Here is a 21237-nt window from a genome sequence, read left to right as displayed (position 1 = left end):
GGGAACAGTGGCTCACATCAATAATCCCAGCATTCTGGGAGGCCAGGGTGGTAGGATCACTTGGGGCCATGAGTTTGAGACCAGCCTGGGCAACATAGCAAGACCCTGCCTCTACAAAAAATAAAAAAAAAAAAATTAGCCAGGCATAGTGGTACGTGTCTGGTCCTAGCTATTCATACTTGGCAGGCTGAGGAGGGAGTGTTGCTTGAGCCCAGGAGTTTGAGGCTACAATGAGCTATGATCACACCACTGCATTCCAGCCTGGGTGAAAGAGTGAGACCCTATTTCAAAAAATGTATATAAAAATAAAAACTCATGGGTAAAGAATTTATCACATTTATTGCATGCTTTGAATATTATAACTTTTGAGTTTTAAATCTAATGAAGGCTAAATGATATCTGAAGGCTTTCTGATGTATATTTAATTTACATGATTACTCTCAATGAATTCTTTGATGCATTGTATAACAATACACACAATGCCCCTTATCCATTGGGAATATGTTCCAAGATCACCAGTGGATGCCTGAAACTGTACATAGTACTGAATCTGACTGCTGTCAGGTGGGACTCATTTCTATCCATGTCTTCCACCCACAAATTTAACGCCTTTTCCACTTTAAGCAATTCTCATGTGCTGTAGCCATAACTTTTGCAGTTTGAGGTGTGACAGCAAAACAAGCACAAAATTTCTTTTTCCTTCTTTACAATTTCATGAATACAAGATTCATTCTTACCACAGATCTTAGTAACCTCAGCATACAATTTTTCTTTTAAGTCAAGAACTTTCAATTTCACATTTTCACTTTAAGGAGCACTTTATGGCTTTTCTTTGGAATATCCAAATTGCCAGCATCACTACTCTTATGCTTTGGGGCCATTATTAGTAAGATAACAGTGATTTGAATACAAGCACTGTGATTTCATGACAGTTGGTCTGATAACTGAGATGGCTACTAAGTGACTAACAGGCAGGCAGGGCATACAGCATGGATATGCTGGACAAAGGGATGATTCACATCCCAGGCAGAATAGAGCAAGATGTTGTGAGATTTCATCACACTACTAAGAATGGTATGCAATTTAAACCTTATGAATTATTTTCTGGGATTTTCAATTAATATTTTTGGATCATGGATAACTCGAAACCATGGAAAGGGAAACTCCAGGTAAGAGAGCACTACTGTATAAATAATGGATATAGACATCCAACTTGAAGGTTTATCATCGGCTGTAGGTTTCATCTCCTAAACTTCTCTGATGTTTAATGAGAGATCTCTTCCCACTGAAGGCTTTTCCACAGTCTCTGCAATCACAGGATTTCTCTCCTGTATGAGTTGCGTGATGTACAACAAGACATGATTTCACACCACAAGATTTTCTACATTCATAAGGTTTCTCCCCTTCATGAATCCTCTGATGTTTTATGAGCATTAACTTCCTGAGGAAGGCTTTCTCACAGTCATAGCATTTATAGGGTCTCTCTCCTGTATGAATTCTCTGATGTTTAATGAGCAGTGCCTTCTGGATAAAGGTTTTCCCACATTCACTACACTCATAGGGCTTCTCCCCCGTATGAGTTCTCTGGTGTGCTATGAGGGTTGACTTCTGGCTGAAGGCTTTTGCACATTCACAGCATTCATAAGGCTTCTCTCCAGTGTGAGTTCGCTGATGTACAACAAGGTTTGCTTTCTGGATAAACACTTTTCCACATTCAGTACATTCAGAGTTTCTCCCCACTCTGAATTCTCTGACTTTTATCAAGGGCTCGCTTATGGTGGAGGGCTTTTCCTCGTTGATTAGGGTCAAAAATTTTCTCTGCAGGCTGAGCTTTATCAAGATTACAACGGAGGCATAATTTCCAATATGCCCTATGTCCATCCTCTTTCTTTCTTACATAACTTCTATTTTGACTAAGAAAGTTTAAATTATGTTTTGAACACCTTCCCCATGAGTAATATTTAGGGAGTCTTTGTCTTATAGAAACAAAGTCTGTGCTCATATAAATGATTTTTCTACATGTTCTACATTCTTGACCACTTTCATCTTTCAGTGTTTCCTTGTCTGTGAATGCAGCTTGCCATAGAGGTTTGTCTTGGCTTTCCTTGTAGTGATCTATCTGCTCGTCAACTTGCCAGACTTCTAGAAAAAAAAAATGCAATGAATCATCAAATTTATTGTAAGTCTTTCTACTGTAATATTATAGGATAACATTAAACCCCAGATGCCCTAGGATAAGATCCTATCAACATGACTTGAGCTGATGTGGATGAACCCTCCCCATGCCCCAAGCTCAAAAATAAGAAAATAAATTTATTAGGTATCAAAAATGGAAAGGGAATTTAAAGTGAGGAGGTGAACAGAAACTGAAGCTTGAGGCTCTGCAGGGAAATAAGACTACAGGGCACAAATGTTCAGGAATTCAGGAAATTCAGAGTGTAATTTCTGCTTAAAGCTAGAATTAAAAGGGGCTTCTAGGCTTGTTAAGCAGGAACCAGAAAGACTCCTCACTAAGCAAAGAAATTGGCAAGAAGTATGTTATATATAAGAAAACAAAAGCCTAGTTTTGTAACGCAGTCCACATGATTACAAGTGTAATACAGAGTCCATACCTGAAAAAGTAACATAAAAATTGGTCCTGTTATTAGTAGGTTCGTAGCAGTGGAAAACTTTCAAAAAGACACATTCTCATGATTTTATAGCTTAGTACTCACAGGACTTCTATGGAAAACCAACTCTCACTGAGGAGAAATTCATAATAAAAAATTTAAAGCCTTACAAGGAACTAAGTCATCATTAGAATTGACAGATACATTTTAAAATATTCCCATTCTAGAACTGTAGATAATAGAACAACTTGTGCTTTAAAACAAGTATATCACAAATATACAGAGAGATAAGGTAAGAACTAGACTCTGAGGGAAAATTTGAAAAAAGGAAATATGAATATAAGAAATATATGGGCATTACTTAAAAATAAAACCTCTAAATAGAGTGGTTGAAAAGTAGACTAGCTATAGATAAAGACAGATTTAATGAATTAGATGACAGATCTTCAGAAATCTCTGAGGTCACTAAGTCTCTGATGGGATTCCCTCAGCATAAATATCACACACGTGGTGCTGCATTTTTGATGCTGGGGGAAGAGTGTGCTCTGTGTGATCCTTCATGGGAGGAAGACAATATGAGGAAGGCTGCACATGGATGCCTCCAGTCTATGCTTATGCTGTCTTCCCTTATGATCTGGTTGTATACACTTATGACATCACTGAAATAAATCTTACCCATGACTACAACTATATGCCAAGTCCCTGAGTTTTTCTAGAGAATCTCTGAATACATGAGTGGTCTTGGGGACCCCTCACCTAGGCAACATTTGAAGAGACAATGATTCTTTTATAGGATCAAAGAAAGGTGTACATCCTACCACTGAATGTCCAAAGTCCTGAGTAGGATAAATAAAAGCAAATCTGCACCTAAACAAAGTTCATTGCAACCATAAGACTTCAAAGTCAGAAAGAAAATATTGAAAGCTGCCATGGAGAAATAAAAAAAAATCTCCTATAAAGAAACAATCATATCAACATCAGACTTTATCAGCAAAAAATAAGCCAGAAGATTAAAGAACATCTTCAAAGTCTGAGACAGGCTGTCATCTTAGAACTTTATCCCTTGATAAATTATCATAAAAATAAAGACATTTTTGGATAAGAAAAAACAGAGAATTTGCCAGACACAATATCTGGCTAAGAATAATACTTGGTATTTCAATTATTCGGAAGGATGATGATGAAAGGAGGGAAAGGAAGGGGGCAAGGAAAATCCAGCAAAGGCAGAAAAAAAGAGGCAATGAAAAAGCAGGCTATATAGAAAAAATAATAAAAGAAGAAATATAAATATAATTTACAATAAATACATATTAACCCAATTAATTAAATGCCAGCCACTTTAAATTGTATTTTAAAATTCAGTTCTATGTTTTCAAAAGACATAGGAAAATGAGAGAAAAATGTTGAAAGTAAAATTATGGGAAAAACTATACCTGACATTTAATAACCAAAAGAAAATTGGTAAGACAATGCTTATATTATACAAAACAGAATGACCTTGATGCCAAAAGCAAAGAAAGACAGAATATGAGAATATTATAAAGCAATTTCACTTACATAGATGCAAAACTCCTAAATATATATGGCAAATTGATTCTATTTGTGAAGGACAAAGGGTAATACATTTTGTAATGTTGAAAATATACATACCTTACTACCTATTCCACTTCTAGTTACACCATAGAGAAATTCTGGAAAATTTGAACATGGACAAGAATGGCCAAAAAATATTGGAAACCACCAAATGTCCACAAATAGAAGTATGGATAAATGAACTGTGATACTCATATGTTAGAATGCTATACAGGAATTAAAATGAATGAACTAAATTTAATTTATCCTCATAGATAAAGCTCAGAAGGTAATACTGAATACAGAAAGCAAGTTGCAAAGACCCCTATAGTTTGAGAGCACTAATCTGGTAATTTTACAAAAGGAATTCTATATTGATTACAGATACAAATGTATGTAACAAAAGTATATAAATATGAGTTAGAAAGATACTCACCAAATTCATGATATTGTTTAACTGGGGAGGAGATAAGGCCAACAGGACTCAGGAAGAGAAAAAGGGTACATCAGCTTTATTCATAAACCTCTATTTCTTTTATTTAAAAAACACCAAAATGATAAAATGCTTTCATTTGCTAATTATGGGAGGGAAGTTCAAGGGTGTTTGTTATGATCATTATTTTCTAAACTTTTCTGTAGTTTTAAAAGAAATGCTTTAGGGTTGGACTTCTGGGGTGGTGAAATGAGGACCCCAGTAAATTCTCTCCCCAACAAAAGCAATGAAAATACTGGCAAAATTATCAAAATCAGCCATTTTAGGACTTTGGAAATTAACCAAAGGCAAACAACCAATTAAAAAGCATTTATTCCCGACACTTTGGGAGGATCACTTGAGGCAAGGAGTTCAAGACCAGCCAGGGCAACACAGTACCCACCCCCCATTTCTACAAAAAATAGAAAAAATAGCCAGGCATGGTAGTATGCACCTATAGTCCCGGCTACTTGAAAGGCTGAGGCAGGAGGATCGTGTGAGCCCAGGAGTTTGAGGTTGCTCTGAGCTATGATGACGCCACTACACTCTAGCCTGGGCAACAGAGATCCTGTCTCGAAAAATAAAAAAACAAAAACATTTATTCAATAAAACTAGTAAATCTTACTAAGAACTGCCAGGTCTGTGGTGGTTGACTCAGCATTATTCTTGCCCTCACCCACCTACCAGCTCCCCAACTCCATGAAAACTGGCAGCCTCACAGCTACCCAAGAGGGCTGGCCTGTTTTGAAGGCTTATCCCCAGAATGCTGTTGCTATTGGACCTAACTTGGAGCTCAGATCCAAGAAAAAAAACACTTTATAACTCAAATCTACATGAATAAAGAATATAAATACAGGTAACATGTAAGAAATTGTTATAACAGCAGACCTGATCTTTAGAAGGGCCTGTTCACAGGGTAGGCTCCTGGCTAACATCTGGGAACGTGTCTTGTGGAATGTTCCCTATGTTGATATGACTATTTTGCCTGCCTAGGGCACTGAACACCTGCTTTTCTAGGGTTCCGGATACCTGAACACTAGAGGGTGATGATTTTTCTGGCATGATGTGCTTATTTTCAGTGGGTCGATTTGAAATCTCTCATAGACAAAGTGAAAGGGCTTAAAAACAAGGCTTGCTTGCCCCACTTGAACTTGAAATGCAGCTGTCTAGCCCTGCACTATCTTGGCTTTGCATGAGAAAGGAACAACCATCACTGCAGGCATTTCTCTCCTACCAGGTACCCAACAGTACTAGTGACAATGATCCCATATCTGGGCATACAGGGAAATGTCAGAACATGTAAGGTAAGGGGGTGAGGGAATCTTATAAGTTGACATGGAGAAAACAATTTATACCAAGTGCCAAGAATCAGAATAGCCTTAGAGGTCTCAAAAGAAACACTGAGAATTAGAAGACAATGGAGCAATGACTTCAAAACTCTGAGGGAGAGAAATTTCCACCCTAGAACTCTACCCCAAGCCAAATTCTCCATCTATGATGAGTCCAACACTTTTAGACATCTAAAAATCTCAAAAAATGTATCTCCCATGGACCTACATGCTTTCTTCTTTTTTTTTTAAAAAAAAGGTAGATCTGTATGTATTTATATGGAAAGGTCTTCAACATAATTTATGAAGAAAAGTTCCATTGATGTAAACACGCAAAACCAAACCAGGTTATCTAGTATGTAATGAATAGAAAGCTATCTGCCAGCTACACACAAAACTCTGTAGTGATGTGTTCTCTTTGGGGAGGTAAGCAGAATGGAGAATGAGCAAAGGGAACTTTTTTTAAGCTACATAAGTCTGTGCTGGAATGTATTCTACAAAAAGGAGGTTTTCATGCAGTTGTTGCCTAAAAATGTTAAAAGACTTTGCAAAAATGTACAAAGTCAGCTTTGAGAAATGAAATAGTTGGAAATTTAACTTTACACTCTCTCTCCTTTATTAGGTAATATGTTTTAACATATAAATTAAATAGTTAAAAAAATAAGTGAACCAAATCACACCAAGGGAAATATGCATGTCTATTTTATTTCCATTAGAAAAATATTATCTATATAAAATTTTGGTCCACTTCCTTCTCCTAGACCTCTACCATTCATATTTAAATACTTCAATTTTACTTAACTAAAAGAATCACAAATCTGACATGAGAACTAAATATTTCACATCATTAGTTTGATTAGTTGTGCTTTTGATTATTTCTCAGAAACAGTAACTCATCTTTCCTACCTGTTATTTCTCTTTATTTTTATTTGAGTAACTATGTAATGAGTATCTCTTTCCTACATTCAGTCATTTGGGTATACATAAGTGTAATTTATATACCAGCAACTGGATGCATTATCTAATCTTCAATTCATTTTCAACTACCCCTATTATATGCTATTTCCATGATAACTTCAGATATTTTAGTCAAGCTTATGCTTTCATCAATTTTAAAAATTAAGAGGTTAACTAAGATGTTATATCAACTATAATAAAAATTCCAGACTGAACACTGGGCCCACTTATAGTAATGCTGTTGTGAAAGGTCCTTGGACAGCTACTGCTTCAATTTCAATTCTGCCTCCTTTGGGCAAAGCAGCAACCTGGTAAGCAACTCTTGCAGGAAAATTATTCTTGAAATACTGTTTGTAGATGTCATTGACAGTATCGAAGTCATTTATGTCAGCCAGCAAAACAGTTGTTTTTACCACATTAGTGAAGTCATAGCCTGCAGCTTTCAGAATTTCACCCATGTTTTTAAGAGCTCGTTTAGCTGCTTCTTCTACTCCTCCTGGCACAAGCTGTCCACTTGATGGTCCATGCCTACCTGTCCTGAAATGTAAACGGTCCTGTCGACTAATACAGCTTGACTGTAGGGGCCAATGGCACCCGGGGCTTTCGCAGTGCTGATCACTCTTCTGATCAAGGACGACATGGCTAATCCTCCCCTCTTGCAGCCCCTCGGGGAGAACAAGCCACGACTGCAAACCCACTGGAGTTTCAGCTGACTGACCACCCCACCGCGTCTCTACCCCCGACATGCTTTCTTAGGAAAATATTTGAAGAATATGCTCCAACGAAATAAAGAAGGTGGCATGGCATAAAGAAAACATAGCACCCAACAGTGCAGAAAGTGAAGGGAGTCCCCACAATGACAGGGAAGTGTGATGTCAGGATGGCAGCTGTGCAAGAAGGAATGAGGTTAAGCCACTCAGATGGGAGATGGTTAGAGGGCTCCAGACAAACTCGGGGATATGACATGGATGGAACCCTTGATAGCTCTAGAAGTACTCAGAGTCACTCTAGAGTCCAGACAACTGGTGATAAGTACATGGAGAAAGAAGCAAATGAAAGAAACAAAACTATTATTAACCAAATGAAACATGAAGTTTTCAGGAAAGATAATTTAACTGCAGATTACTATGTGGCTCAGCTGTGTATAGCATTTGTGCAGTTGGCCCTTTGTATTTACCAGTTTCCCATCTGCAGATTCAATCAACCATGGATGGAAACGTGTAGATACAGAGGGCCAACTATAGTATGCCACTTTATATAAGGAACTTGAGCACCTTGAGATTTTGGTATCCACAGGGGTCCTGAAACCAATCCCCTGCAGATGCAGAGGGCCAACTATATTATAAAAAATATCATATTGTCATATTGTAAACAATAGTACTGATGGAAACCAAACTTATGGTATAATCATCTTGGGACTACAGGGGAACAAGAAGTCTGTGTGCACATATGTGCCTTTCAGTGGGTGGCAGGAGCAGTGAGATGATCTCAATCTTAATCTTCCATAGCAAGACACTATAAATAACTTTTGTAAAAGGTATGCAAGTTACAAAGAATAGTAATACCAAAAATACCTGTGTATCCACCACCCATTAAAAACAAATTATAGTTTTATCTTTGAAGTTCTCCCTGTGTCCATTTCATTTTCATTAAGATAATCACTATGCTGAATTTTATGTTTATCATGTCTTTCACTTTCTGTATAGTTTTACCACATTTATTTTAGTTTTTAAACTTCAGGTATGACCTACTTTAATAAAAATGGGACTCTGTTTTAATCAACAGAGAATATTACCTTAGGTTGGTAAATCTGAAATCTCAGATGAAACAATTGTCTTAAAAATAACCAGAACTGCATAGGGGGTGGAACAAGAGGGCCAAACAGAAACCTAGTAGTCGTTCCTCTGCATAAACACCAAATTCAGCAACTACTACACAAGGAAGAACCTTGAGAAGAACCAAAAATCAGGTGAGCAATCACAGTACCTGGTTTTAACACTGTATCAAGGAGAGAGGCACTGAAGAGGGCAGAAAAGACAGTCTTGCATTACCAACGCCACCCCTCCCCCACCCTCCAGCAGTGCTGCACCAGCACGCCAAGTAGAGAGAGGATATGTGTGCTGAGGGAGAAAGAGTGAAGTAATTGTGGGACTTTGCATAGGAACTCAGGGACACACTATCACAAGGGAACACACCACAAGGCAGAATTCTGCCAGCACTCAGGGAGGGAGCATTTGGACCAGCCAGGCAAGAGGAAAATCCTCTGCTCTGAAACCGAAGTTCTAGCTAGCCCCACCACCAACTGATAAAAAGTGGCCAGAGGCCTGGAATAAATTTGTAAGGCAGTCAGGCCACAGAGACTGCAGTCCCTGGGCAATTCCTGTGGCTATCCTGGCTCGGAGCCAGTGGACTTGGAATGCATGTGACCCAGTGAGACACCAACAGCTGTGGACAATCCAGTGCCTATGTCACCCCACCCCCAATTCCTGGCAGTGCAGCTCAGGGAGAGGCTTCTCCCACTTGGGGAAAGGAAAGGGAAGAGTCCAGAGGACTTTGTTTTGCAACTTGGTTCCAGCTCAGCCACAGTAAAATAAACTCACAAGCAGACTCCTAAAGCCCCTGATCCCAGGCCTTAGTTCCTGGATGGCATTTCTAGGCCCACCCTAGGCCAGAAGGAAACATACTGCCCTGAAGGGAAGTACCCAGTCCTGGCAGGATTCGCCACCTGCTGAGTACAGGGCCCTGGAGCTTTGAATAAACATCAGAAAGGTAGCCAGACAGCAGTAACCACAGGCTTTGCATGAGCCTGGGCTGGCTTCAGGTGTGACCTGACACTGGTGACCATGAGGGAGTGCCCATATCATTCCTCACCCAACTCCAGAAGCCCAGCAGAGAGAGCAAGGGAAGAGAGTGAAACTTTGCCTGGTAAGCCAGGGAATTCTCCCATATCTTACCCAAGTCCACTAGGAGTGTGCAAGAGTCAAGGCATTATTGGGCTTGGGGTACTCCCAGTGCTGATACAGTTGTAGTGACCAAAGGTGTAGATCACAACACTCAATTCCCTTCGAATATCTGGAAAACCTTCTCAAGAAGCATGGGTTCAAATAAGCCCAGACTACAAAGAGTAAAATAAATACCTAATTGTTTAATTCTTCAATGAACATCCACAAGCATCAGCAACATCCAGGAAAACATGACCTCACCAAAGAACTAAATAAGGCACCAGTGACCAATCCCAGAATGATGGAGATATGTGACCTTTTAGACAAAGAGTTCAAAATAGCTATCCTGAAGAACCTCAATGAACTTCAAGACAATATAGAGAAGGAATTCAGAAGTCTATCAGAAAAATTTAAGAAAGAGATGGAAATAATAAAAAAAATCAAGCAGAAATTTTGGAGCTGAAAAATTCAACTAACAAACTAAAAAAATGCATCAGTCTCTCAACAGCAGAACTGATTAAGCAGAAGAAAGAATCAGTAAGCTTGAAGACAAGCTACTTGAAAATATGCGGTCAGAAGAGGAAAAAGAAAATAGGTAGAGAGACTGGGGTAGAAAGTATATTCAAAGAAATAATAACAGAACTTTCCAAACCTACAGAAAGATATCAATATTCAGGTACAAAAGATCATGGAACATCAAGAAGATTTAACCCAAACAAGGCCACCTCAAAGCATTTAATAATCAAGCTCCCAAAGGTCATGGATAAAGAAAAGGTCCTAAGGGAAGCAAGAAAAAAAGAAAAATATATACAGAGGAGCTCCAACACACCTGGCAGCAGGGTTCTCACTAGAAACCTTACAGACCAGGAGAGAGTGACATGAAATATTCAAAGTGCTGAAGGAAAAAGCCCTTAATGCTAAAATATTACATCCTGCAAAAATATCATTCAAACGTGAAGGAAAAATAAAGACTTTCCCAGACGAACAAAAGCTGAGGTATTTCATCAACACCAGACCTGGCTGAGAAGAAATGGAAAAGGAGTTCTTCAATATAAAAGAAGAGGATATTAATGAACATTAAGAAATCATCTGAAGGTATAAAACTCACTGGTAACAGTAAGTACACAAATACAGAATACTCTATTGCTGTAACTGTGGTATATAAACCGATTATAACTTGAGTAGGAACACTAAAAGATAAACCTATCAAAATAACTATAAAAACTTTTTGACAGATAGTGTAAAAAGATATAGATAGAAACAACAAAAAGTTAAAAAGCAGTGGGAGGTGGAGCTAAAGTGTAGAATTTCTTTTAGATTTTGCTTCACCTGTTTATTTGTTTGGAAGCAGAGTCATCATATGTTTAAAATAATTGATTATAAAATGTTTTTGCAAGCCTTATGGTAACCTCAAATCACAAAACCAACAACAGGTACAGAAAAAAATAAAAAGCAACTTTTTATTTTCACTACCAGAGAAAGTCATAACAAAGGAAGACAAGAAGAAAGAAAGAAAGAAATAGAGAACCAAAAAATAACCAGAAATGAAATAACAACATGGCAGTAATAAGTCCTTAACTATCAACACTAACATTGATGTGAATGGACTAAACTCTCCAATCAAAAGACACAGAGTGGCTGAATGGATAAAGAAAATAAGAGCCAACCATATGTTGTCTGCAAGAAACCCATTTCACCTATAAAGACACAGACTGAAAATAAAAGGATGGAAAAAAAGATATTCCAGTCCAATGGAAACCATAAAAAAGCAGGAGTAGCTATACTTCTATCAGATAAAATAGATTTCGAGACAAAAACTGTACAAAGAGACAAAGAAGGTCATTATATAATGATAAAGGAGTCAATTCAGCAGGAGGATGTAACAATTTTAAATGTATATGCACCCAACATGGGAACACCCAGATATATAAAGCAAATATTATCAGAGCCAAAGAGAGACACAGACCCCAATACAATAATAATTGGAGATGTCAACACTCCACTTTCAGCATTGGCAGATGATCCAGCCAAAAAGCAAAAATGAAACATTGGACTTAATCTGCACTATAGACCAAATGGACCTCATAGATATTTACTGAATGTTTCATACAACAGCTGAAGAATATACATTCTTCTTCTCAGCTCATGGATCATTCTCAAGGATAGACAATATGTTAAGCCACAAAACAAGTCTTAAAAATTTCAAAAACATTGAAATCATACCAGGTATTTCCACTGACCACAATGGAACAAAACTAAAAATGAATAACAAGAAGAACACTGGCAAATATACAAACACATGTAAGTTAAACGATATGCTCCTGAATGACCAGTGGGTCAATGAAGACATTAACGAGGAAATGAAAAAAATTTCCTGAAACAAATGAAAATGAAAACATAACATATCAAAACCTATGGGATACAGTAAAAGCAGTATCAAGAGGAAAGTTTGTGGCAATAAGTGCTTACATCAAAAAAGTAAAAAATCTTCCAAAGAACTAGAAAAACAAGAGCAAACCAAACCCAAAATTAGTAGAAGAAAAGAAAGAATAAAGATCAGAACAAAAATAAATGAAACTGAAACCAAAATAATACAAAAGATCAATGGAATGAAAACTTGGTTTTCTGAGATGAACAAAATTGACACACCTTTAGCCAGACTAAGAAAAAAAAGAGAGAAGACCCAAATAAACAAAATCAGACAAGATCGTGCGCGTGCAGGGTGGTATGGCTGCAGACAGAATCAATATTGTTAAAATATCCATACTACCTAAAGTGATCTAGAGAATTAATGCAATCCCTATCAAAGTACCATCATCATTCTTTACAGATCTAGAAAAAATAATTCTACGCTTTGTATGGAACCAGACAAGACCTCGTATAGCGAAAGCAATCTTAAGCAAAAAGAACAAACTGGGAGGTATCAGTCTACCAGACTTCAAGCTGTATTACAAGACTATAGTAAACAAAACAGCATGGTACTGGCACAAGAACAGAGATATAGACCTTTGGAACAGGACTGAGAACCCAGATATGAAACCATCTACAAATTGGCATCTAATCTTTGATAAAGTAGACAAAAATATACACTGTAGAAAAGAATCTCTTTTCAATAAATTGTGCTGGAAAAACTGGATAACTACATGTAGAAGATTGAAACTGGATCCCCACCTCTCACCTCTTACAAAAATTAATTCCCAATGGATAACAGACTTAAACCTAAGGCATGAAACCTTAAGAATCCTAGAAGAAAATGTAGTGAAGACACTTAGACATCGGCCTAGGCAAAGAATTTATGAAGACCTCCAAAGCAATCACAGCAGCAACAAAAATAAATAAATGGGACCTGATCACATTAAAAAGCTTCTCTATAGCCAAGGAAACTATCAGTAGAGTGAACAGACAACCTACAGAATGGAAGAAAATATTTGCTTTCTATACATCCGATAAAGGGCTGATAACAAGAATCTATCTAGAACTCAAAAATATCAATAAGAAAAACATCAAACAACTCCATCAAAAAATGGGCAAAGGACATGAACAGAAACTTTTCAAAAGAAGACAGAATAATGGCCATCAAACATAAAAATGCTGAACATCTCTAATCACTAGGGAAATGCAAATCAAAATCACAATGAGATATCACCTAACTCCAGTGAGAACGGCCCTTATCCAAAATTTCCAAAACAACAAATGCTGGTGAGGATATGGAGAGATAGGAACACTCCTACAGTGTTGGTGGGACTGCAAATTAGTACAACCCCTGTGGAAAATAATTTGGAGATACCTCAAAGAGCTAAAAATAGAAATACCATTTGATCCAGCAATCCCACTACTAGGCATCTATCCAAAGGAATAAAAGACATTCTATAATAAAGACATCTGCACTCAAATGTTTATGGCAGCACAATTCACTGTTGCAAAGATGTGGAAACAACCCAAGTGCCCTTCAATCCATGAGTGGACTAATAAAATATGGTATATTTATACTATGTAATACTACTCAACTACAAAAAACAATGTTGATCTAGCACTTCTTATATTATCCTAGATAGAGCTTGAGTCCATCCTTTGAAGCAAGGTATCACAAGAATGGAACAATAAGCACCACATGTATTCATCCATCAAATTGGTACTAATTGATCAACACTAAGGTGCTCACATGGTAGTAATATTCACTGGATGTTGGGGTGGGGGTGGGGTGGGGGTGGGTAAACTCACAACTAATGGATGCAGTGTGCATTGTATGGGGGAAGGGCATGCCTCTAGCCCTGGCTTGGGTGAGGCAGATAACCAAATATATAACCAAAATGTTTGTATCCCCATAATATCCTGAAATAAAAAAAAAATCAGAGATGAAAAAGGAGACATTACAACTAATACTGCAGAAATCCAAGTGATTATTAGAGACTATAATGAGCAACTATATACCAATACATTGGAAAACCTAGAATAAATGGACAAATTCCTAGACACATACAACCTACCAAGATTGAACCAGGAAGAAGTCCAAAACCTGAATAAATCAACAACAAGTAACAAGACAGAAGTAAGATAAAGTCTCCCAACAAAGAAAAGCCCAGAACCCAAAGGCTTCACTGGTGAATTCTACCAAGCATTCAATGAACAACTAATACCAATCCTACTTAAACTATTCCAAAAAATCAAGGAGGAGGGAATACTCCCAAACTCATTCTAGGAGGCCTATATCACCCTGTTACCAAAAGCAGACAAAAACATAATAAAAAGAGAAAACTATAGGCCAATATCTCTGATAATCATAGATGCAAAAATCCTCAGCAAAGTACTAGCAAACCAAATTCAACAACACATTAAAAAGATTATTGATCATGATCAAGTGGGATTCATCCCAGGAATGTGAGGATGGTTCAACGTATGCAAATTAATCACTGTGATATATCAACAGAATGAAGGACAAAAATCCTATGATCATTTTAATTGATACTGAAAAAGCATTCAATAAAATGCAACATTTCTTCATGCTAAAAAAGTCTTTAAAAAGTGGGTATAGAAAAAACTTACCTCAACATGATAAAAGCCATATATGATAGACCCAAGGCTAGTATCATATGGAATTAGGGAAAACTGAAAGCCTTCCCTCTAAGATCTGGAGGAACAAAAGGATGCCCATTTTCTCCAGTTATTCAACATAGTACTGGAAGTTCTAGCTAGAGCAATCAGACAAGAGAAAGAAATAAAGCGCACCCAAATTAGAAAGGAAGAAGTCAAATTATCATTATTTGCAATGATATGATCTTATATCTACAGAAAACTAAAGGCTCCACATAAAACTACTAGAACTGATGAACAAATTCAGAAAAGTTGCAGGATACATAATCAATATACAAAAATCAGGGATATTTCTATATGCCAACAGTAAATCTGAAAAAGAAAAGAAACCGAGAAAGTAATCCCATTTATAATGGCGACAAATAAAATACCTAGGCATAAACTTAACCAAAGTAAAAGATCTTTATAATAAAAACTATAAAACATTGAGGAAGGAAATTGAAGAGGACACAAAAAAGTAAAAAGATATTCCATGCTCATGGATTAGAAAAATCAATATTGTTAAAATTTCCATACTACCCAGGGCAATTAACATATTCAACATAATGTCCATCAAAATACAAATAACATTCTTCACAGAAACAGAAAAAATAATCCTAAAATTTATATGGAACCACAAAAAATCCAGAATAGCCAAAGCCATCCTGAACAAAAAGAACAAAACTGGAAGAATCACATTACTTGACTTCAAATTATACTACACAGCTGTAGGAACCAAAACAGCATGATACTGGCATAAAACAGACATGTAGACCAATCGAACAGAACAGAGAACACAGAGACAAATCCACATATCTATAGTGAATTTATCTTCAGCAAAGGTGCCAAGAAAATACAGTGGGGAATGGACAGTCTCATCAATAAATGGTGCTGGGGAAATTAGATATGCAGAAGAAGGAAACTAGACCCTTATCTTTTGCCATATGTAAAAATCAAATCAAAATGAATTAAATACTTAAATTGAAGACCTGACACTATGAAACTACTAAAAGAAAACATTGGGGAAATGCTTCAGGACATGGACCTGGGCAAGGTCTTCTTGAGTAATAATCCCAAAGCATAGGCAACCAAAGCAAAATTAGACAAATGTGATCACATCAAGTTAAAAAGCTTCTACGCCTCAATGGAAACAATCAACAAAGGGAAGCCACAACCCACAGAATGGGAGAAAATATTTGAAAACTACCCTTCTGACAAAGGACTAATATCTAGAATACATAAGGAGCTCCAACAACTCAATAAGAAAAAATCAAATAATCTGATTAAAAAATGGGCAAAGGATCTGAATAGACATCTCTCAAAAGAAGAAAAATGACCAACAGGTGTATGAAAAAATGCTCAACATCATTAGTCATCAGAGAAATGCAAATTGAAACTACAATGAGATATCATTTCACCCCAGTTAAAATAGCTTTCCTCAAAAAGACAGGCAATAAGGAATGCTGGCAAGGATGTGGAGAAAGGAGAACCCTTGTACGCTATTGATGGGAATGTACATTAGTATAACCACTATGGAGAACAGTATGGAAGTTCCTCATAAAAACTGAAAATTGAACTACCATATGACTCTGCAATCCCACTGCTGGGTATATATCCAAAAGAAGGGAATTCAGTATGTGGGAAAGATATGTGCACTCCCATGTTTATTGAAGCACTATACACAATAGCCAAGATTACAAATCAACCTAAATGTCCATCAATGGATGAATATTTAAAGAAACTGTGGTACACAGACACAGTGGAATATTATATAGCCACAAAAAGAATGAAATCCTGCCATTTGCAACAACACAGATGGAACTGGAGAACCTTATGTTAAGTGAAATTGGTCAAGCACAGAAAGACAAATCTCACACGTTCGCACTCATATGTGGGACCTAATATTAAAACAATTCATCTCATGGAGACAGAGAGTAGAATGATGGTTACCAAAGGCTGGGAAGGGTAGTGGGGAGGGAAAGATAAACTGGGGATGGTTAATGGGCACAAAAATATAGTTAGATAGAATGAATAATATTTGACAGCACAACAAAGTGGCTATAATCAATAATAAGTTAGGGTATACTTTAAAATAACTAAAAAAAGTAGAATTGGAATGTTCCTAACATAAAGAAAAGATAAATACTTGAGGTGATGGATACCCCAATTACCCTGATTTAATTAATTCACATTGTATGTCTGCACCAAAACATCACATGTACCCTATAAATATATATATATATATATAACTATATTAAAAATAAAATTTTAAAAGACTATAATTGACAGAAAATAAAGCATGAATAAATCAATAATCATTTTAAAAATTATAAAAATTGACTCCATAACCAAAAGTTTTGTTCTAAAAAAGTACATAAGATCCAGATGTTTTAGTAGATGATTGCTATCAAACTCTCAAGAAATCAAATTTCAATGAATATAGTTTCAGAAATTACAAGAAGGAAAAGTACCCAGTCTATTCTATGCAGTTAGTATAATCTTGGATACCAGAATAAGAAAACAGTACAGAAACGAAAGTTTAAGATCTTTCACTTCTGAACATTAATATAAAACTCTTGAATTAGATAGTAATAAATCGAATTCTAAATTAATCTTTAAAATGCTTCACAACTAAGTAAAGATAAGCAAAGAAAGACAAGAACAGTTCAATATCAGAAATCTATTCATGTAATATACCACATTAATAGATTAAAGGAGGAAAAATCATCTTGACAGATACAGAAAAGCATTCAAGAAAATACAATAATTATTATTTTCTTTAATTTCAAAAAAGTTTAGGGGGTATAAGTGTTTTTGTTACATAGATGAATTGTATCATGCTGAAGTCAGGGCTTTCAGTGTACCTGTCACCAGAATAGTGTATATTAAGAAAATGTGGTGTGTATATATATCATCCATGATTTTTTAAAAAGTCTTATTAGCACACTAAGACTAATATAAAAGGGGGTTTTGATGAAAGGTATCTTTCAAAATACTACAGCAAGTATCCTACTTAATGATGAAAGTTGTAGAAGTTATATCATTTCTCTGTGCCTCAGTTTTTTCATCTATAAAATGGGGACAAAAACTAGCCTATTTTACAGGGTTGTTGGGAGGATTCAACTATTTAATATGTGCAAAGCATACAAAACATTGCATTTGTGGCACGTAGCAGACATTCAAATACTCCCGATTATTATGTTACAATCATTTTCTTCATGACTGTTTCCATTAATACCAGAAACAAACAAGGAGTTCCCTATTTCTGCATCTATTAAACATTGTACTACAGGTCTTGACTAATTCAATAAGAGAAGAAAAAGAACTAAAATGTGTACTTGAAAAGGAAAAAACAGTGTCTTTATAAAGGTAATTGTTTACATAGAAGACCCAAGAGAATAAAAAAAATGACTAGTATTAATGAAAACATTCAGAAAGGTTTCTGTACACATGAGTATATGAGTATCACTAGCATTCTCATATTCTAATAGTAACCAATTAGGAGATATGATAGGATCTCTCCTTTGCTACGACAATAGGTCTGGTCATCATCTGTGGTATATGTATCTTGCTCTGAAACCCTGTATCTTGCTTTTGCTCTATAATCCTATCTTTCCATTTTCAATAAACCTCATTTTCATGCTAAAAAAGATAATAGGAAAAAAGATCCCAATCACAATTGCAACAGTAACTAAGAGGCATCTAGGAAGACATTTAACAAAAAATGCACAAGTTCTTTCTGAAGACAAGTATGAGACATTACCAAATAACATAAAAGGAAAGCTGAGTAAGAGTTCATTGGCAGGAAAATTCAATAGTGTAAAGATGCCCATCCCCAACCCACTCCCAACTCATCTCCAAACACAGTATAATTGCAATTGGAATCCCAAACAAGGTTTTCCATGGAACCTGACTTAATCCTAAAAGTTCCTGTGAAGACCAAAAGTCAAAAGAGATAAGAAGAATACATCTTATCAGTTCTTAACAACATCAATCAATAAGAATGGTGCAACAGTTCACATTTATATAGTATTCACTAAGTGTCACACACTGTCTTAAGTGCCTTACATATTTTAACTCATTAGAAAAAGATATAAAAACATGATAATAGCAAAGGGACAAGCAGACCAATGGAACAAAACAGAGAACCTAGAGACAGAACCCCAAATAAAAGGAAACTTGGCATATAGTTGAAATGGCCTTACACATCACTGTGGAAAATATTCAATATGTGGCACCAGTACAGATAAATATCCATAGAAGAAAAAAGGCAAATCCCTTCCTCATAAGTTATATTAAAAAAATCCAGGCATATTTTAAGAAAATAAAATATGAAAACATCTTTATGAGTTCAGTCAGAAAATTACTTAAGATTATACAAAAGCACAAACTAAATTGATAAATTTGAATACGATTAAAAGTTCTACTCAAAAAAAAAACCACTATAAACAGCCTAGACAAGGAAAAGACATTGATTACTCACAAAATCGAAATCCTGAATATACAAAGAACCCATATAAAGCAATAAGAAAAGACAAACAACCCAACAAAAACATGAATAAAGGATATGAACAGGTAAGCCACGAAAGAGGAAATATAACTAGTCAATAACATATGAAATGATAAATACTTTCACTAGAAATCAGGGAAGTGAAAGTTACAATAAGGTACCAATTTACCCTCACCAGATTACCAAAATTTAAAGTTTACAATTACACGTGTGTGTGTGTGTGTGTGTGTGTGTGTATGTAGGGGGGGCAGAAAGAGAGAAAACACTGCCATCATTGCAAAAAGTTCTACTGTATAGCACTGTTCTAAATCACACACTGTACCATTACTTTTGCCACATAATGTTATAGAAGCTTTGCATTTTAACATTGGTGATTCCTGTTCAAAAGCTGAAGTTTCATACATTTCAGGAAGCTATATCTGTCCACCTGGTTGCAATCCATGCTCTTGGGAGATTGATTTAACATGGTGCTAAAACCCACTCTTTTTAATCTCAAAGGCTGTACTTGCCATCAAATCGGTACTAACTGACCAACACTAAGGTGTCACATGGTAGTAATACTCATTGGGTGCCAGTCGGGGGTTGGGGGGAGGTATACCCACAACTAATGGAAGCGGAATGCACTGTATAAGGGAGGGACACGCTTGTAGCCCTGGCTTGGGTGGGGCAAACGTATTACATGTAACCAAAATGTTTGTACCCCCATAATATCCTGAATTAAAAAAAAAAGGCAGGTAAAAAATACTACCAAGTACTTTCTCAGTCCAGAGGCCTTTGCAGGACTTAAAAGACGTATGTCAAAACACTTAATGTCCCTCAGCTATAACACACCCCTTAAAAGTATTAGAGTGTTAAGGTTAAAGAAGCTGAGGAAGAAAATTTCTTTGGGTAGAGCCATTGGGAAGCTATGGCATTTTCTTTCTCCAACAACAGGGGAGGGAGGAATATGTTTGCCCCACTCCAATCTTGTGAGAAAGACTTCAAGGAGGTGACTTGTTTGATATATGTCCACTAGAGTTTTGGAGACACAGAGAATTTAGCACCTAACTTCCACATAGGAAAACTCTATAAGGAGCTAGGCACAGTGGCTCATGCCTGTAATCCCAGTGCTTTGGGAGTCCAAGGCAGGAGGATCGCTTGAGTCTAGCAATTGAGACCAGCCTGGGCTTGAGACCTGCCTGGCCAACACAGCAAGACCCCATATGTACAAAAAGAAAAAAATCTCTACAGGTGATAGGTTAAGGCAGTCTGCAGCAGCAGAGAAGATGTTGCATGAGGACAAACTGTAGGTCCCATCCCCACAATACACACACTCCACAAGGCAGATGTGGACCCTCTGGATATGAACAGGGATTGGTTACTTTGAAAACAGGGCTTTCTGCGAGCACCAAGTTGACCTCAGCATGTGGAGACAGAAAGTGTACCATGGGGCCAGGGGATATGTTAAAAAACTGGTTGGAAAAGAGGCCCTGTCTGGATTGAAGATATTGTAGTCAGGGGGTCCCAGCTGGGACTTCTCCAAGGAAACCATAAGGTAACAAGTTCAGGAAGAATCAGTCTTTGGAATCTGCCACATACAGAGGGGTACCAGTACCAGCTTACATTTTTATCAGTTAGGTCACACTTTTTTTGCCCTTTGTATCTCCTTCTATCCTTACCCATTTTGCTCAGGGAGCCAGAAATGGCCTAGTTATTGAGTGGAGGAATTAAGGGAAGTGAGAAGAGGTAGATGGAAGAATAAAAAGAAAGAAAACATTGAGCTTGCTCCTTTTGCCAC

At 36.7% G+C, this 21237-nt stretch overlaps 1 protein-coding gene across 1 annotated transcript in view; it reads right to left on the bottom strand.

Annotated features, from left to right (window-relative positions):
• Window positions 1–372: 372 nt before the first annotated feature.
• LOC138377960 (zinc finger protein 674-like) overlaps window positions 373–21237 on the bottom strand; it is a 40387-nt gene continuing 19522 nt past the window's right edge. The window contains 2 exon segments of the mRNA XM_069463144.1: window positions 373–1726; window positions 1728–2142. Coding sequence (XP_069319245.1) covers window positions 1225–1726; window positions 1728–2142 — 917 coding nt within the window. The 3' untranslated portion in view covers window positions 373–1224.

Source organism: Eulemur rufifrons, chromosome 30 (assembly GCF_041146395.1).
Source record: "Eulemur rufifrons isolate Redbay chromosome 30, OSU_ERuf_1, whole genome shotgun sequence".
NCBI lineage: Eukaryota > Metazoa > Chordata > Mammalia > Primates > Lemuridae > Eulemur > Eulemur rufifrons.
The sequence above is the reverse complement of the archived record's forward strand: the minus strand, read 5'-3'. Positions and strand labels throughout refer to the sequence as shown.